The sequence below is a fragment of the Pan troglodytes genome, chromosome X (genome assembly GCF_028858775.2).
Source record: "Pan troglodytes isolate AG18354 chromosome X, NHGRI_mPanTro3-v2.0_pri, whole genome shotgun sequence".
Lineage (NCBI taxonomy): Eukaryota > Metazoa > Chordata > Mammalia > Primates > Hominidae > Pan > Pan troglodytes.
Window position 1 is genome coordinate 100197511 of NC_072421.2, and position 17631 is coordinate 100215141.

Here is a 17631-nt window from a genome sequence, read left to right on the forward strand (position 1 = left end):
AAATTGGCAAATAATAACAGAATGCACAAAGAACTATGTAAATATACAATAAATATTTGAAAATATGCTCAACCAAATGAAATGGCAAATAAAAATCCAGAGATATCATAATAAGGAAAAGAGGTAAGGTAATATATTACTCAGAGGGTAATCACGATTTTGCAAAGAAATGTATTTTACATGTTTATACATTGGAGTGTTTTGATATCTGAGAATACATTACAGAAAGAGAAACAATCTGAAGAATATGCACCAAGTGATTACCAACCAGTGAATGGATAATTAAGTACCTAAAATTGCTACTAACAATTGCTAACATGTGTTGGATCTTTCAGCTCTCAAGCAATGCCGTGAGGTGTACTTAGAGAAAGCATTAAGTCACTTTTCTTTTTGGTAGAATGTAAGATTAGAAGTATGAGTATTCCTTTAACAATAAAAATCAACTTGAATCTCCAATGGGCTTTCTGGCTAAAAGTTGAAGGCCAAGTAAAAATCTTGGAGCAAGGGCATTTTTTTTCTCCTTGCTTCAACTTACTGTTCATAGCGCCTGCCACCCAAAAAAGAGAAATGAAGCCTGGCGCTAATAATATACTTAGGTTATTCTCTGATATCCTCATTTTTTAAGGTGTATATAAGATACCTTTTCTGCTTTGGATCTTTCAAATGTCTGAAATGTTCCTAAGATAATTACATAAGTCATAAAACAGCAGTTATTATGAAAATGAATGATGATTTTAAAATTTTATCAGTTGATAGACATACTTTAGCAGTAAGATCATTACTCAAGGAGAACTACAAACCACTGCTCAAGGAAATCAAAGAGGAAACAAGCAGATAGAAAAACATTCCATGCTCATGGATAGGAAGAATCAATATCGTGAAAATGGCCATACTGCCCAAAGTAATTTATAGATTCAATGCTATTCCCATCAAACTACCATTGACATTTCTCACCGAATTAGAAGAAACTATTTTAAAATTCACGCAGAGCCAAAAAAGAGCTCGTATAGCCAAGACAATCCTAAGTAAAAAGAACAAAGCTGGAGGCATCACACTACCTGACTTCAAACTATACTACAAGGCTACAGTAACCTTGTAGAACAGCATGGTTCTGGTACAAAAACAGACACATAGACCAGTCGAACAGAATAGAGAACTCAGAAATAAGACTGCACATATACAGCTATTTGATCTTCGACAAACCTGACAAAAACAAGCAATGGGGAAAGGATTACCTATTTAATAAATGGTGTTGGGAAAACTGGCTAGCCATATGTAGAAAACTGAAACTTGACCCCTTGCTTACACCTTATACAAAATTTAACTCAAGATGGATTAAAGACTTAAATGTCAAACCCAAAACTATAAAAACCCTGGAAGAAAATTTAGGCAATACCATTCAGGACACAGGCACAGGCAAATTGCCAAAAGCAATTGCAACAAAAGCAAAATTTGACAAATGGGATCTAATTAAACTAAAGAGCTTCTGCACAGAAAAAGAAACTATCATCAGAGTGAACAGGTAACCTACAGAAGAGAAAATTTTTGCAGTCTATCTATCTGACAAAGGTCTAATATCCAGAATCTACAAGGAACTTACATTTACAAGAAAAAAACAAACAACCCCATTAAAAAGTGGGCAAAGGACATGAACAGACACTTCTCAAAAGAAGATATTTATGTGGCCAACAAACACATGGAAAAAAGCTCAACATCACTGATCATTAGAGAAATGCAAATCAAAATCACAATGAGATACCATCTCACACCAGTCATAATGGCAATTAATACAAAGTTAAGAAACAAGAGATGCTGGCAAAGTTGCGGAGAAATGGGAACGCTTTTACATTGGTGGGAATGTAAATTAGTTCAACCATTGTGGAAGACGGTGTGGCAATTCCTCAAATATCTAGAACCAGAAATACCATTTGACCCAGCAATCCCATTACTGGGTATATACCCAAAGGAATATAAATCATTCTATTACAAAGATACACGCACACGTATATTCATTGCCGCACTATTCACAATAGCAAAGACGTGGCATCAACCCAAATGCCCATCAGTGATAACATTAAGAAAATGTGGTACATATACACCATGAAATACCATGCAGCCATAATAAAGAATGAGATCATGTCCTTTGTAGGGACATGGATCGAGCTGGAAGCCATTATCCTCAGCAAACTAATGCAGCAACAGAAAACAAATACTGCATGTTCTCACTTATAAGTGGAAGCTGAACAATGAGAACACATGTACACAGGGAGGGGAAAAACACACACTGGGACCTGTCAGGGGTTGTGGGGGGCGGTGAGGGAAAGCCTTAGGAAAAATAGCTAATGCATGCCAGGCTTAATACCTAGGTCATAGGTTGATTGGTGCAGCAAGCCACCACGGCACACGTTTGCCTATTTAACAAACACGCACATCCTGCACATGTATCCTAGAACTTAAAAAAAAAAAAGAAAATGAAAATTAAGGGCTGGGAGGGAGAACTCGAAGGAACACAAAGTTTGTGGAATCGATTAGTATGTATCCTCCTATCTCAGTCTTGACTCTCTTTGCTGACTTTCCTACCCTGGGCCCCACCCCGAGACCGCCCATTTCAGTGGGCCTCTGTGTTTGGAGAGATGAACTTCGAAAGACTGGAACACTTCCGCCTGTCAGGCCAGAAGAGATTTCCTGACACCACCGCTGGAAACCCGTGTGCATTTCAGTTCAGGAAAGAATGGTAGGCTTGGTGGGGGGAGCTCCCGCAAAAGGGGAACTAATACAGAAACACTCTGGTATTTGTCTGCCTCTCTTGTTCCAGCGCCGTTTTCCCTATATCCGGAATTCGTCCCTGCGCATTCCAATACCTGAAGCGGCCACAGGGTACAGGACAGGGAGCCCTCCGACAGAAAAGAGTCGCGGCTCTAAACAAAGCCTGATATCACTCCGCTTCCATAAGCCGGATCCCCATAAACTACGCTCTAGCTCCTCCCACTGCCGTTGTGGGTAACCCGGACGTGGAAGAACCTCGTCTGCGGAGGAAAAGGTAGATGTTAAATGGTAACTACGCGCGAGGTTCTGAGGAGCCCTGGGAACAGGAAGGAGAAAAGAATACCAAAAGTGACAACAGTTTGCCAATCGCAGTCTTTAATCTGATAAAGCGGTTATCTCGTCTTGAGTCCCAGGTGCCGAGTCAATCCCCATACACAGCCGCCGCCATTGCCTCGAGTCCTTGTGTCTGACTGTCTGTTCCTGCTGCTGTATGACACAGCACCTCGAGGCAAGGAAATAAGAAAACTGCCTCTGATCCAAGCAGAGAAGGTCAGTGGGAAGGTGGGCATCGCTTGGGGGTGGATGTGGGTATCAGAGGTGAACACTGGATACGCGACCTGGTCATGGGAGGCGGGCGGTGAGAAGGAGAGAGAGATGGGTAATTGGAATGGCACACAACAATTAAAAAAAAATGATCTACCTTTTGCTAGCTTGATTTCCATACACTCGGTTCACCTCAGACCATGCTTGGGAAGAAAAAGGTTGCAGCTTCTAGCAGGGAAAAGGCAGACTAGATGAGGAAGAGAGGGCTACTTCCACAGGCGAGGACAGTTGTCTGGGGAGCCCTGAGAGGGAGAGAATGTAAAAAGAGGTTGTAAATGTTTGATAATCAAGGCTCTGGATTTGAAAAGGGTCTCATGTCTTGGTTACTGGTCTGACCATTAATAACCACGTCTCTCTCTCTGTCTTTTCATTTGTTCTTTGGGTGTGTATCACGCGTTTTTATGTGTAAATCTGTTCCTAAGTTTGCAGCACTCCATGTTTCTGTAAAGATCTGTAGGGGACAGCAGACCTCAAGGGGAGAGGAGAAGGAAAAGAAAATTGGCCTGGTTTGTACAGAGTGGGCAGTACTTGGGAGGCAGTACTTGGAGGTGGTAGATGGCTAAGATTAGAGTAGGCAGGAGTGTAAGGGAGCCTCCAGAACTCTCTGCCAGCTTTCCTAACATGTCCTCCCTTACCCGCATTATGTTGCAGAAAATGATAGGCTTTGGGAGAGAGGAAGGAAACATAGGAACCCAGATGAAATATGGAAATAAATACTTTTCATTTTTTCCCCAGCCTCCGTGGTTTGTCTAGGCATTTCGTCCCTACTAACACCACTACTACTACCTTGTAGGGATGTTTGAGTTGTCTCTGTATGGGGATTGTCAGACTTTGAGAATAGAGCAGAGGGGCTTGGAGATTTAGGAGTGGGAGAAAAAGGGGAGATAGAAAATGTTTGCCAAACAGGTACTTATATCCAGAAAGAATCTGTGCCCTAGGTGCTGGTCTCTACCAAAAACAGCCTCAACTGTCTCCTGTGTCTTCATTTATTGGTCTCTGTTTTTGTGAATCCCTGTAGGTAGATCTGTCCCCAGGTCTGTGGAACTGTCAGTTGTGAAGTTTTGTAAAATGGTCACCCAACTTAAAACTAGGAAATTACGAAGAAGAGAAAATTGCCCTGTATCTGTTAAGGTTGGTGTAAAGGTACAGGGACAGGGGGGCAACTTCGACTAGAGAATTCCATCTCTTCTGTTTTGTCATTTTACCAATTATTCCCATCTGCCCCACCCCCTGCTGCTGCTGATTTAGTTGGGAGTCTTGGTAAGTTGTGGGGGTACAGAATGCTAAGCTGCCTTTCCCACTCTCCACTGCTTGTCCTGCTCTCATGCTTGAACCTAGTCTAATCTGAACGAGGGACATTCTAGGGCAATCACTGAAGAGGAAGATGGTGGGCAATAGGAAGGAGGAGGAGGAGTAGCCCTGAAACAAAGCAGTGGGGGAGAGGGGACTAGGAGGAGGGAAACACTAGACAAAATCTGGAAAGGCAAGAATAGGGGCAAGGGACCAAGGTCTGTCACCAGGAGATCAGTTTCCACATTCTCCTGTTTGTTTATTTGTCCATAGGTCTGCCTGTAGATCTGCTGTAGGGCTTGTCACCATTGGAAGCAAGGTAAGGAGGAGAAAGTTACTCCAGATCAGTGCAGGTTGGTATGAGTGTGGGGATTGCCTGGGTAGACCTGTAGGATGGAGTAGTGGAGAGCTGCTTGGCTCCAGCAGGGGTCAAGAACCACTAAAGGGATTCCTCAGCTTCTCATCCAGTTTTCCTACTCCTTATGCTCCTGTTTGGTGACTGGAAAGAAGGCTGATGGCACTTGGAAGTGTAGGGAGTGGGTGAAATGAAGGGAGAGAGAGTTTGCTAATTATCTACCTCTCTCACCTAGCACTGAATCTCCATATTCTCCTGTCTCCCTGTGCTGATCAGCATGAGGAGAAAAAAGTTGGAAGAGACTCAAAGCCCCATTTCCTTCCTCCACCCCTAGGTCCTACTTCAGTGGCAGATCTGGTGGCCTTGGAGTGGCTGAAGACCACCACCCTCCACAGGGCTGGGCCCATGCACAGCCATCCTTCCCTACCTTGAGTGAGCTTCCTCTGCATGTTTTCTATATCACTGGCAGAGCCTGTAGTTGGAAAGGGGACAGAGTGACTACTGGACTTTGTGTGAAAACACCAACCGGGACAAAACTTCAGTCAAGGCTGAGACGGGTGGGGGTATATAACTTGTCCTTACGTTAAACTTGGAACATGGTTGACTCTGGGACAGAAGCAAGGGCTAGAGGAAAGGCTGAGGCTGGCCTGCAAGATGGAATCAGTGGTCCTGCCGCTGCTAGAGTGAATGGTAAAACCCAGGCCAAGGCAGTGGCTGAGGCAGAACTGAAAACAGAATCAGTGACCCAGGCCAAAGCTGGTGATGGAGCAATGACCAGGACACATACAGTGACCTACAGGGAGGCTATGGCTGTGACAAGGGAAGTGATCAAGGTGGAAGATACAACTAAGACTAGAGTCATGGTTGAGACTAAGACAAAACCCCTGGCAGAACGCAGTATAGTGCCACAAACCAAGTCAAAGGCCATGCCTATGTCTAGGGTCAGTACTGTAACCAAGTCTGAAGTCAAGGTTGTTGCTGTCATTGAGGCAAATATTAGGTCCTATGCCAAGTCACATGATAAGGCCAATACTGGGTCCAGACCTGACAGAAGGGAAGAGGCCAGCATTGGGATGAAATCCAGTGATGAGGATGAAGAAAATATATGCTCCTGGTTCTGGACTGGAGAAGAGCCTAGTGTAGGGTCCTGGTTCTGGCCTGAAGAAGAGACCTCTCTTCAAGTTTATAAGCCCCTACCTAAGATCCAGGAAAAGCCCAAGCCCACACACAAACCCACACTTACTATAAAACAAAAGGTAATAGCATGGTCAAGGGCCAGGTATATTGTCCTAGTTCCAGTTGAAGGAGGGGAGCAATCCTTGCCTCCAGAAGGAAACTGGACCCTGGTTGAGACCTTGATTGAAACTCCTCTGGGGATTCGACCTTTGACCAAGATCCCACCTTATCATGGGCCTTATTACCAGACCTTAGCTGAGATCAAAAAACAGATTAGGCAAAGGGAAAAGTATGGGCCTAATCCGAAGGCCTGCCACTGCAAATCACGTGGCTTTAGTTTAGAGCCTAAAGAGTTTGATAAACTTGTTGCCCTCCTTAAGTTAACTAAGGATCCTTTCATTCATGAAATAGCTACAATGATAATGGGCATCAGTCCTGCTTATCCATTTACTCAAGATATAATTCATGATGTAGGTATTACTGTTATGATTGAAAACTTGGTCAATAATCCCAATGTTAAAGAACACCCTGGAGCTTTAAGTATGGTGGATGACAGCTCTGAGTCTTCCGAAGAACCAAAATCAGGGGAGTCATATATACATCAAGTTTGTAAAGGCATAATCTCTTGCCCCTTGAACTCCCCTGTGCAGCTGGCTGGACTGAAATTACTAGGGCACTTGAGTATAAAATTTGAAGATCACTATGTGATTACCAGTTATATTCCAGATTTCCTCACCTTGTTAAATAAGGGAAGTGTCAAAACCAAGTTTTATGTTTTAAAAGTGTTTTCGTGTTTGTCTAAAAATCACGCCAATACAAGAGAATTGATCAGTGCCAAAGTACTGTCATCATTGGTTGCACCCTTTAACAAGAATGAGTCAAAGGCCAATATTCTTAATATTATTGAAATATTTGAGAATATAAATTTTCAGTTCAAAACAAAGGCAAAGCTATTTACCAAGGAAAAGTTCACTAAATCTGAGCTTATTTCAATATTCCAGGAAGCAAAACAGTTTGGTCAGAAACTCCAAGACTTAGCAGAGCACAGTGATCCCGAAGTGAGAGATAAAGTCATACGATTAATACTAAAACTCTGAATACCCCTCTGTTCTCATAAAGCCTCAAACAGTTTTTTGGAGTTGCAATATGAAACCAATGCATATTGTAATTATAAATTCAATACTTATGTTTTCCATGTTGATTGAGGGAGGCAATTTTATGGATACCAATTAATCTTGAGATCCTGAACATGTGCTGATTTTTATTGTGCTATATAGTATATAAATTGAGATATTTTTGGTATTTCTGCAACGTGACCTGATAATGAATCTATTCATCCTGAGTAAGCTATACTTCTGTGCTTTATATTGATATGTGTATTCTTTTGAGATTTTATTTACATGTTGTTAATAAAGTTGCATGCTAAAACTGGTGAAAATATTGTCCTAGTTCTTCAGCTGAAATCTAGTCTGGGGGGATAAAGCACAGAGAGCATAAAGATGGTGAAGAACACTGCCTGTGTGTCTGTAGTGGGGCACAAACAAAACAAGTTCACATTGACAGATTATTTAGTTTCGACATACTTAAAAAGTAGAATCACTCTATGCAAGAAGACAGGACTGTGCTATTAGTTGTCTGTAGGCTCCTACTGATAGGGCTTCAAATGAGGAATGAAGCCCTATCTGGGCAGCTCTGGGGAAGGGAGTAAGGAGGAAGGGAATACAGATGCTTTCATTGTAGTCTCAGTTCCGGAACTTGTGCTCAGCTTTTCACATAAAATGTCTCATCAGGATGCCTTGAAGCTTTTTAACCACAAGAGGATTCCTGGTTCTCACCCCTATTCAGTAAGCCATGGACAGCTGCACAGGAAGTGTGGTTCTGAAGGGACCCAGCCCCACTGTGCCTTCAACAGCTCCCTCCCTATCCAGGGGTATCAGATTTACTGCTTCATCTGTGATTCTCTCCCCCTGAAGTCCTGGGCCTCAGAGGAGAGTCTTTCTGGGGATTACCTACTGAAACTGCTTCATAGATAATCTCGTCTGTCTCATCTGGTGACTGTTTACTCCTTACCTTTGTTTTCTGGCCAATGTTTGGACTTGGTGATTTGTACCACAGTTGGTAGCAGCCCCTTGTTTGTGCTGATTCTTTTTGGTCAGAGCTCAGCTCTATGTATGGGATAGCCACAGGATACCAAATTCCTTTAGAAGTGCGTAGTTAGGAAGAAATTAATTCCCATAAAACCCACTGTTCTGTCTATTCGCATAGTTTATAGAGCTGAAGCCATGTTGTCTATACTAAGCTTGTCCTGTTTATTCTTAACAAAAGCTAGGTTCTCTGCAAGGATTTGTGGAATAGAATGACAATGTATAGTTTAGGATTTTGGGGTCACCTCTGCCTCTCCTACCCCCTGCCTCTTTTACTGTTAATTTACTGCCCAGAATTGGGAAATATAAATATTAGTATCAGTATACAAATGGTCTTTCTGTTGACCTTCCTCTCCTAACTTTTTATGCATTTAGGGGAAGGTCTAAAGTGGAAAATCTCAATATGGTGTAATGGATCCCTACTTTTAATAGCTATCTGTAGTTTAATTTCTACTAGGATCAGTTGTGAATCTATTGTGGTACATCTAAAAGTTTAAATGAAGCACAGTTAGCTACACTTGTGCATTAAGGGAAACAAGCAAGGTAGCTTTTTTGCAATGTGAAACTTCAATTTAGATGATTTTTGAAGTTCTTTATAACATTTTTTAATCCACAGAACTCCTGTAGCCTGTAATACCAGCTGTGGGTACTACTCTCAGTGTTGGAGATCATCAAAATACAATTGGACCAGACCCTTTGGAAATAATTCTGTGTCTCAAATGCCCTGTGGAGCACACACTTAATCAGTTGATGGCTATGGAATTTTCCAACATCAGCTAAAGAGAAGGGTGAGTGTGGGGTGTGTACGTATTTGTGTCAAAGCACAAAGTTGATGGTCTCTCCTTGGATGGGAATTGTGGGATGCGAAGTCATCTCCTAGATTGTTCATGAGGTGTCATCTGTTGATGGACACTTAGGTTGTTTCCATCTTTTGGCTCTTATGAATATTGCTGCAGTGAACATTGGAGTACAAGTATCTGTTTGAGTCCCTGATTTAAATTCTTTTGGATATATACCTAGACATGGAATTGCTGGGTTGTATGATTTGTTTAGCTTTTTGAGGAATTACCAGCTGTTTTCCACAGTGCCTGTACCATTTTACATTCCCGTCAGCAATATGCAAGGGTTCCAATTTATCCACATTCTTGGTGACACTTGTTATTTTCCATTATTATTTAAATAGCCATCTTAGGAGGTGTGAAGTAGTATATCATTGTGGTTTTAATTTGCATTTCCCAAAAGTCTTATGATGTTGAGCATCTTTTCATGTGCTTATTGGCCATTTGAGTATATTTTTTAGAGAATGTATGTTTACATTCTTTGCTCATTTTTAATTGTGTTTTTGGTTATTGTTGCATTGTAGGAGTTTTAAAATATATATATTCTGGATACATGCCCCTTATTAGCTATGTGATTTGCAAATATTTTCTCCTGTAGGTTTTTTCACTTTTGATGATGTCATTTGATGTGCAAAAGTTTTTAATTTCAATGAAGCCCAATTTATCTATTTTTTTCTTTTGTTGCTGGTGCTTTTGGTGTCATATCTAAGAATTCATCACCAAATTCAAGGTCACAAAGATACCCATATGTTTTCTTCTAAAAGTTGTATAGTTTTAAACATCAGAGTAATTAATGTTTCTATCACCTCAAACATTTATCATTTCTTTGTTTTGGGAACATTCGAAATCTTTTCTTGCTATTTGAAAATATACAATTATTTATTGTTAACTGTAGTCACCCTACATTGCTATATAGATCATTAGAACTTATTCCTCCTATCTTGCTGTAATTTTGTATCTGTTAACCAACCTTTCCCACCCCATTCCTTTCCCTATATTCTCTTAACTTTTAATTGAAAAAAAAAACCACAATAACTTTTGCACCATCCTAATAGTAACCACTATTCTACACTCTACTTCTATGAGATGAGCTTTTTTAGCTTCCACATGTGAATGATAATATGTGGTATTTATCTTTCTGTGCCTGGCTTATTTCATATAATGTCCTCCAGGTTCATCCATGTTTCCACCAATGACAGGATTTCTTTCATTGTTATGGCTGAATAGTGGTCTGTTGTGTATATATACCACATTTTTTTATCCTTGCATCTGTTTATGGGTACTTATATTGATTCCATATCTTGGCTGTTGTGAATAGTGCTGTGATAAACATGAGAGTGCAGATATCTCTTTGATATACTGATATCCTTTCTTTTTGATACATACCCAGCAGTAAGATTGCTGGATCATATGGTAGTTCTATTTTTAGTTTATTGAGAAATCTCCATGCTGTTTTTCATAATGGCTGTACTAATTTACATTCCCACCTACAATGTATAAGAGTTCCATTTTCTCTGCATCCGTACCACCATTTGTTTTTTTTTTTTGTCTTTTTGACAATAGCCATTCTAACTGGAGTGTGATGATATCTCACTGTGGTTTTGATTTGCATTTCCCTGATGATTAGTGATGTTGAGTGTTTTTTCATATAATTTTTGGCCACTTGTATGTCTTCTTTTGAGAAATGCCTATTCAGATCATTTGCCAATTTTTAAATTGAATTATTTGTGTTTTTGTTGTTTAGTTGTTTGAGCTCCTTGTGTAGTCGTGTTCTACACAATGTTTCAGTCAATGATGGACTGCATGTATGACAGTGGTCCCATAAGAATATAATACCAAATTTTTGCTGTACCTTTTATATGATTAGATATATGAATACTTACCACTGTCTTACAATTGCCTGCATTATTCAATACAATAACATTCTATACAAGTGTGTAGCCTAGGAGCAGTAGGCTATACTATGCAGCCTAGGTATGTAGTAGGCTATACCATCTAGGTATTTGTAAGTAGTACTTTTCTTCTTCTAAGTAGAAGAGCTTTTTTGCCCTTCTTCTTTTAGAAGATCTTAAGAAAATCTGAATCTATGATAGTCTTACAATGGTGAAAATGCTTAAGGACACATTTCTCAGAATGTATCCACATGGTTAAGCAATACATGACTATATATTCTGGGTATTAGTCCCTTGTCAGATGAATAGTTTGCAAGTATTTTCTCCCATTCTGTAGATTATCTCTTCACTCTCTGATTGTTTCTTTTGCTGTGCAGAAGCTTTTTAGTTTGATATCCCATTTGTCTATTTTTGCTATTTTGCCTGTGCTTTTGAGGTCTTATCCATAAAATATTGCCCAGACCAATGTATTTCTCCTATGTTTTCTTTTTCTAGTAGTTTCATAGTTACATTTAGGTCTATAATCCATTTTGAGTTGTGCTAGGAAAGCTGGATATCCATATACAGATGAATGAAACTAGACCTCTGTATCTCATCAAGTACTGCAGAATTTTGATTACAGTAGTTTTGTAGTACATTTTGAAATCAGGAAGTGTATGTGCTCCAACTTTGTTCTTCTGCTTCAAGATTGTTTTTGTATTCTGAGTCCCTTTCCATTCCATGTCAATTTTAGAGTCAGCTTTTCCACTTATACAAAAAAGTCTTTGGAATTTTCACATTGAAATTTTGCTTGGGGGTATTGCCCTCTTTATAATATTTAGTTTCCAATCTATAAAGACATAATGCCCTTCCATTTATTTTGGTCTTTAACTTCTTTTAGCAATAGTTTATAGTTTTAGGTATGTAAGTTGTTCACCTCCTTAGCTAAATTTATTCCTGGGTATTTCATTCTTTCATATGCTATTGTAAATGGAATTATTTTCTTTCTTTTTCATATTGTTCATTGCTGGTATATAGAAACATAACTGATATGTGTTGATTCTGTCACTTGCAACTTTGCTGAATTTATTCACTCTAGTAGTTTTTTTGTGGATTCTTTTGAAATTTCTATCTATAGGGTCATGTCATCCATGATAGAAATACTTTTATCTTCTTTTTTCTTATATGGTTACCATGTATTTCTTTTTCCGGTCTAATTGCTCTGGCTGTAACTTGAATAACAGTGCAGAAAACGGGCATGCTTGTCTTGTTGCTGATCTTCCCAGTGAAAGCTTTCAGTCTTTTACTATTGAATATGACATTAGCTGTGGGATTTTCATAAATGTCTTTTATCATGGTAAGGAAGTTCCTTTCTGTGCCTAACTTTATGAGTGTTTTTTTAAAGGATATCAGGTTTTATCAAATATCTTTTTTGTATCAACAGAGATGATCATGTGCAGATTTTTTTGTTCTATTCAACTGGTATATTACATCGTTTGACTCTCTTATGCTGACCACCCTTGCATTTCTAGGATAAATCCCACTTGGTCATGGTATATAATCTTTTTATCCTTTTAGGAAAATCCTTTTCCTAACACTAAACTCACACTTTTCCAGCTATCTTTCTCTTCACCCTTTCAGAATAATCAAGTTTTCCGCATTTGTTGTTTCTGCTTTCTCATTTCCTACTCAGTCCTCACACAATTGCAATCTAGTTTCTTTCTCCACTACTCAACTAAAACTCTGCCTCAGTGTCACCAAAGCCTCCATATTCCCTAAAGAAAAGCAATTTAAATTTTTTAAAATTTTATTTATACGTGCTGTTATGGAATAATAATGTTTTTTCCCCCACTTTTGATGTATCTTTACATGTAGTGGGATCTTTATTAGAATAACATCTCTGGCTTTTCTGTGTCCCCACCCTTACTCTTACCCTTCTCTCTTCCCTTTCTTGTTCCACAGAGGGCTGTGTCCTTCTTTGTGGTGTCTTGGGTCGTAGGCATTTTTTTGTTTTAGTGGACACTAGAAATCTCCTTACAAAGGGATTATATCATCTTATGCTTCCTCAGTATATCAGAGCCCCTCATTCCTCACACACTCACCAGCAGTACTATCTGCATATTTAAACATATCTACCAATCTGATGATGAAAATGGTATCTCTTTCTTTTATGTTTTTACTAATGTTGAAGACAATAAATAAGCTATCTAAACTCACAGAAAAGAATCAAATTGGAAATACAAATTAAAATCAAATACAAATACAAATACAAATCAATTTGTAAGCAGGAAAATGCTTATTAGAAAGATTTTGGAGGCTGAAGAATTGTCTGAAGAGAAAAGCATTTTTTCTTTGCCTGAACTTAATATTCAAAGTTCCTGATATGCAAATAGAAGTCATCTCACAGCACTAACAAACTTGAGTTTACTATTATGAGACCTTTTATTCTTTTAGCTGTTTCAAATATGTTGAGACACTTCAGATAATTATAAGTTATTGATAATTAGCATGATAATAAATGATGATTCAAAACTATATTAGATGATATAATTCAACACTAAGATTACTAAGCTCTTCTTGAAGGAAGTTCCTATTCAAAATGCATAAAAGCTTAAATCATCTTGGTGGTGGTAAGAACAGTTTAGACAATCATCTTTGTGCTATGTAAAATAAAATCTGACAGTTGATTTTCTAAAATATACTCAACACATTTTTGTTAATGTTCATTCACAACTAATGGTGTCTTCTTTTTTTTTTTTAGATGGAGCCTTGCTCTGTCACCCAGGCTGGAATGCAGTGGTGCGATCTTGGCTCACTGCAACCTCTGCCTCCTGGGTTCAAGCGATTTTCCTGCCTCAGCCTCCAGAGTGGCTGGGACTACAGGCGTATGCCACCACGCCCGGCTAATTTTTGTATTTTTCATAGAGATAGGGGCTCACCATGTTGGTCAGGCTGGTCTTGAACTCCTGACCTTCTGATCCACCCACCTCAGCCTCCCAAAGTGCTGGGATTACAGGCAAGAGCCACCACGCCTGGCAGTGTCTTCTTATTACTGACCTAGCTGAATACCCGAAGTTGTGGGAACAGGCTCTGTAAAGTATGAAATTCCATTTTCTTAGCTGATAATTTTTTTTCTCTCTAAGGTGATATTTACAGGATTTTCAGACATGTCTAGATCTCCTTGATGTTAATGTTTTTTGGGTAATTGATTTATTTACCAGAGAAGAAAGTTAGGCACACTGAAATATATGATCCAAAATGAAAAGTGAGAAAATGGTTGTATGTGCAAACATATGACCTGATCTCCTATGTTAGAACTCCATTCTGTGCTACAGCAAATCCCATAATCTGATTGCACTAAAGTGACCCTAAGCAGTATATATGTTTAATTAAGAATTCTATGTCAATATTGTTTGTTCTCCAGCGGGGATTTATTTCATTGAGATAACATAATTGAAGTAATTTTATGCTCTTCAAAGCACCTTAGATAATAAACCCTAGCCCAGAGCTGAAGATTTATCCCTCAGTGAGACAATGACCGAGTACACAAAAAGCTTGTGCTTCTAGAGCAGGGCTCTCTATAACCTTTCAATTCCTTAAACAGATAATAATTTATTTTGAGTCAAAAGTTTTGCTTAAACAGAAACTTAAGTGAATATCACCCCTTGGTGTGTAAATCCCAAGTGGATAAGAAGCAAGAGAAAATGGCTCAAAGGTTTTGCCTTTTTGAGACTCCTGTTAATGTGCTTTTTCTAGTATACTAAAAATAATGGTATTTAATATTTAAATAACTACCAATCAATGAAAAGACCAATGACACAATTTAAAACTAGGCAAAGGACTTTAATAGACATATATCCAAAGAAGATATACAAACGGCCAACAAGCACATGAAAAGATGCTCAACATTATTGGTCTTTAAAGAAATGCAAATCAAAACCATAGCTACACCACTGCACACTAGTATGTCTATAATTTTTTAATGGAACCTAAATATTGGCAAGGATGTGGAGAAATTGGAACTCTTATACATTGCTTGTGGGAATATAAAATGGTACAGCCACTGTGGAAAATAATTTGATAGTTTTTCTAGTGTATCACTTTCATTCACTTCTCGTTTCTCTTTTTTTTTGTATTTTTTTCCATTTTTTTTCTTAGTGGTTACTCTGGGTATTACAATTAATATCTTAACTATACAACATCCAAGTTTAAATTAATACCAACTTAGTTTCAATGATGTAGAAAATTCTGCTCCTTTATACTTCCATCTCCCTCTTTATGTTGTTATTGTCACAAATTCAATCTTTATATACTGTGTGTCTATTAACAGATTTATAATTATAGTTTTATGCATTTGGCTTTTAAAACATATAGGGAAAAAAACAGAAGTCAAACACCAAAAATGCAATAATACTGGCTTTTTGAAAAACCGACTTTATATTTTATAGTAGTTTTAGGTTTACAGAAAAATTGGGCAGAAAGTACATACAGAGAGCTCCCATATATTACTTTTCTCCCATATCCCTCCTCTGCCACCCAGTGCCCACAGGTTCCCATATTATTAGTATCTTGTATTAGTATGGTACTTTTTTTTACAATCGATAAATGAATACTGATACATTATTATTAACTAAAGTCCCTAGTGTACTTTAAGGTCTACCCATAAGTTGTACATTTCATTTTTTTTAGACATTATAGTAAAATACACATGACATGAAATTTGCCATTTTAACCACTTTTAACTGTCCAATTTGGTGGTGTTAAGTGCATTCACATTGCTGTGCAACTATCACCACTATTGATCTCCAGAACTTTTGCATCATTCCACATTAAAATTATACATATTAAAAAATAACTCCTTGTTATTCCCTCCCATCAGCCCCTGGGAAGCACTATCCTACTTTCTTTCTCTGCCAAGTCTTTCATGCATTTTGAGTTAATTTTTGTATATTGAGTAAGGTAAGGTCCAACTTTTTTATTATTATTATTATTTTTTTGCATATGGTTATCCAGTTGTCCCAGCACCATTTTTTGAAAACACTGTTCTTCTCCCACTAAATAGTCTTGGTACCTTTGTCAAAAATCATTTGAAAATATTATTGAGGGTTTATTTCTGGGCTCTCTATTCTATTCCATTGGTTTATATGTCTGTCTTTATTCAAGTACCATACTATTTAGATTACTTTAGTTATATATAGTAAGTTTTGAAATCAGGAGGCATTAGTCCTCTGACTTTGTTCTTCTTTTCCAAGGCTGTTTTACCTATTCGTTGTCCCTTGAGATTCCATATGAATTTTAGGATAGTTTTTTCTATTTGTACAAAACCCATCATTGGGATTCTAATAGGAATTACACGGAAGCTTATAGATTGCTTTGGATTGTATCGAAAACAGCATTAAGTCTTCTGATTGATTAAATAGGATATCTTTTCCGGTTTTCAGTGTGTAAGTCTTTGGCTTCCTTAGTTAAGCATATTTCTAGTATTTTATTTTTTTGATTCTATTGTAAATGAAATAGTTTTTTGGCCGGGCGCAGTGGCTCAGCCTGTAATCCCAGCACTTTGGGAGGCCGAGGCGGGCAGATCATGAGGTCAGGAGATTGAGACCATTCTAGCTAACACGGTGAAACCCCGTCTCTACTAAAAATACAAAAAATTAGCCAGGCATGGTGGTGGGCACCTGTAGTCCCAGCTACTTGGGAGGCTGAGGCAGGAGAATGGCATGAACCCAGGAGATGGAGCTTGCAGTGAGCCAAGATCACGCCACTGTACTCCAGCCTGGGTGACAAAGAAAGACTCCGTCTCAAAAAAAAAAAAGAAATAGTTTTTTTTTTAAATTTCCCTGTCAGATTGTACCATTGTTAGTATACAAAATACACCACATTTTTGTTGATTTTGTATCCTGCACTTTTGCTGAAATTGTTTATTAGCTTTAACCATTTCTGGGGAAAATCTTTGGGGTTTTCTGTATGTATAATCATGCCATCTGTAAATACAGATACTTTTATTTTTTTCCATTCCAACTTATATACCTTTTATTTCTTTCTTTTTTTTAAATTTTATTATTATTATACTTTAAGTTTTAGGGTACATGCGCACAATGTGCAGGTTTGTTACATATGTATACATGTGCCATGTTGGTGTGCTGCACCCACTAACTCGTCATTTAGCATTAGGTATATCTCCTAATGCTATCCCTCCCCCCCAACCCCACAACAGTCCCCAGAGTGTGATGTTCCCCTTCCTGTGTCCTTGTATTCTCATTGTTCAGTTCCCACCTATGAGTGAGAACATGCGGTGTTTGGTTTTTTGTCCTTGCGATAGTTTGCTGAGAATGTATTTATTTCTTTTTTTTTTTTTGGACTAATTGCTTTGGCCAGAACTTTAAATACTATGTTGAATAGAAGTGGGAAAATGGACTTCTTGTCTTGTTGCTGATATTATGGGAAAAGCTTTCAGTCTTTCACCATTGAATATGTTGTTAGCTGTGGGCTTTTCATGTATGTCCTTTGTTTTGTTGAGGAGTTGAGGAGGTTTCCTTTTATTCCTAGGTTGTTGAGTGTTATTTTTTTCATGAAGGATTGTTGAA

At 38.4% G+C, this 17631-nt stretch overlaps 2 protein-coding genes across 13 annotated transcripts in view; both read left to right on the forward strand.

The window, feature by feature from the left end:
• Positions 1-2604: 2604 nt before the first annotated feature.
• The window catches only part of ARMCX5 (armadillo repeat containing X-linked 5), a 47178-nt gene continuing 32151 nt past the window's right edge, over positions 2605-17631 (forward strand). Inside the window, exons 1-6 of one of the 12 annotated variants that reach the window (XM_063804816.1) lie at positions 2605-2734; positions 2816-3040; positions 3174-3315; positions 4388-4500; positions 4933-4978; positions 5349-7628. In XM_063804816.1, coding sequence (XP_063660886.1) covers positions 5611-7287 — 1677 coding nt within the window. In that variant the 5' untranslated portion in view covers positions 2605-2734; positions 2816-3040; positions 3174-3315; ... (1 more) ...; positions 4933-4978; positions 5349-5610 and the 3' untranslated portion in view covers positions 7288-7628. Of the gene's footprint in view, positions 3328-4387; positions 4501-4932; positions 4979-5348; positions 7629-8950; positions 9123-17631 lie in introns of those variants that run through there. The other 11 variants (XM_063804815.1, XR_010154859.1, XM_063804813.1 and 8 more) reach the window with 11 other exon arrangements.
• The window catches only part of GPRASP2 (G protein-coupled receptor associated sorting protein 2), a 118140-nt gene continuing 109518 nt past the window's right edge, over positions 9010-17631 (forward strand). The window contains exon 1 of the mRNA XM_016942774.4: positions 9010-9122. The gene's annotated coding sequence lies outside the window, so the exon portion shown is untranslated. The remainder of the gene's footprint in view (positions 9123-17631) is intronic.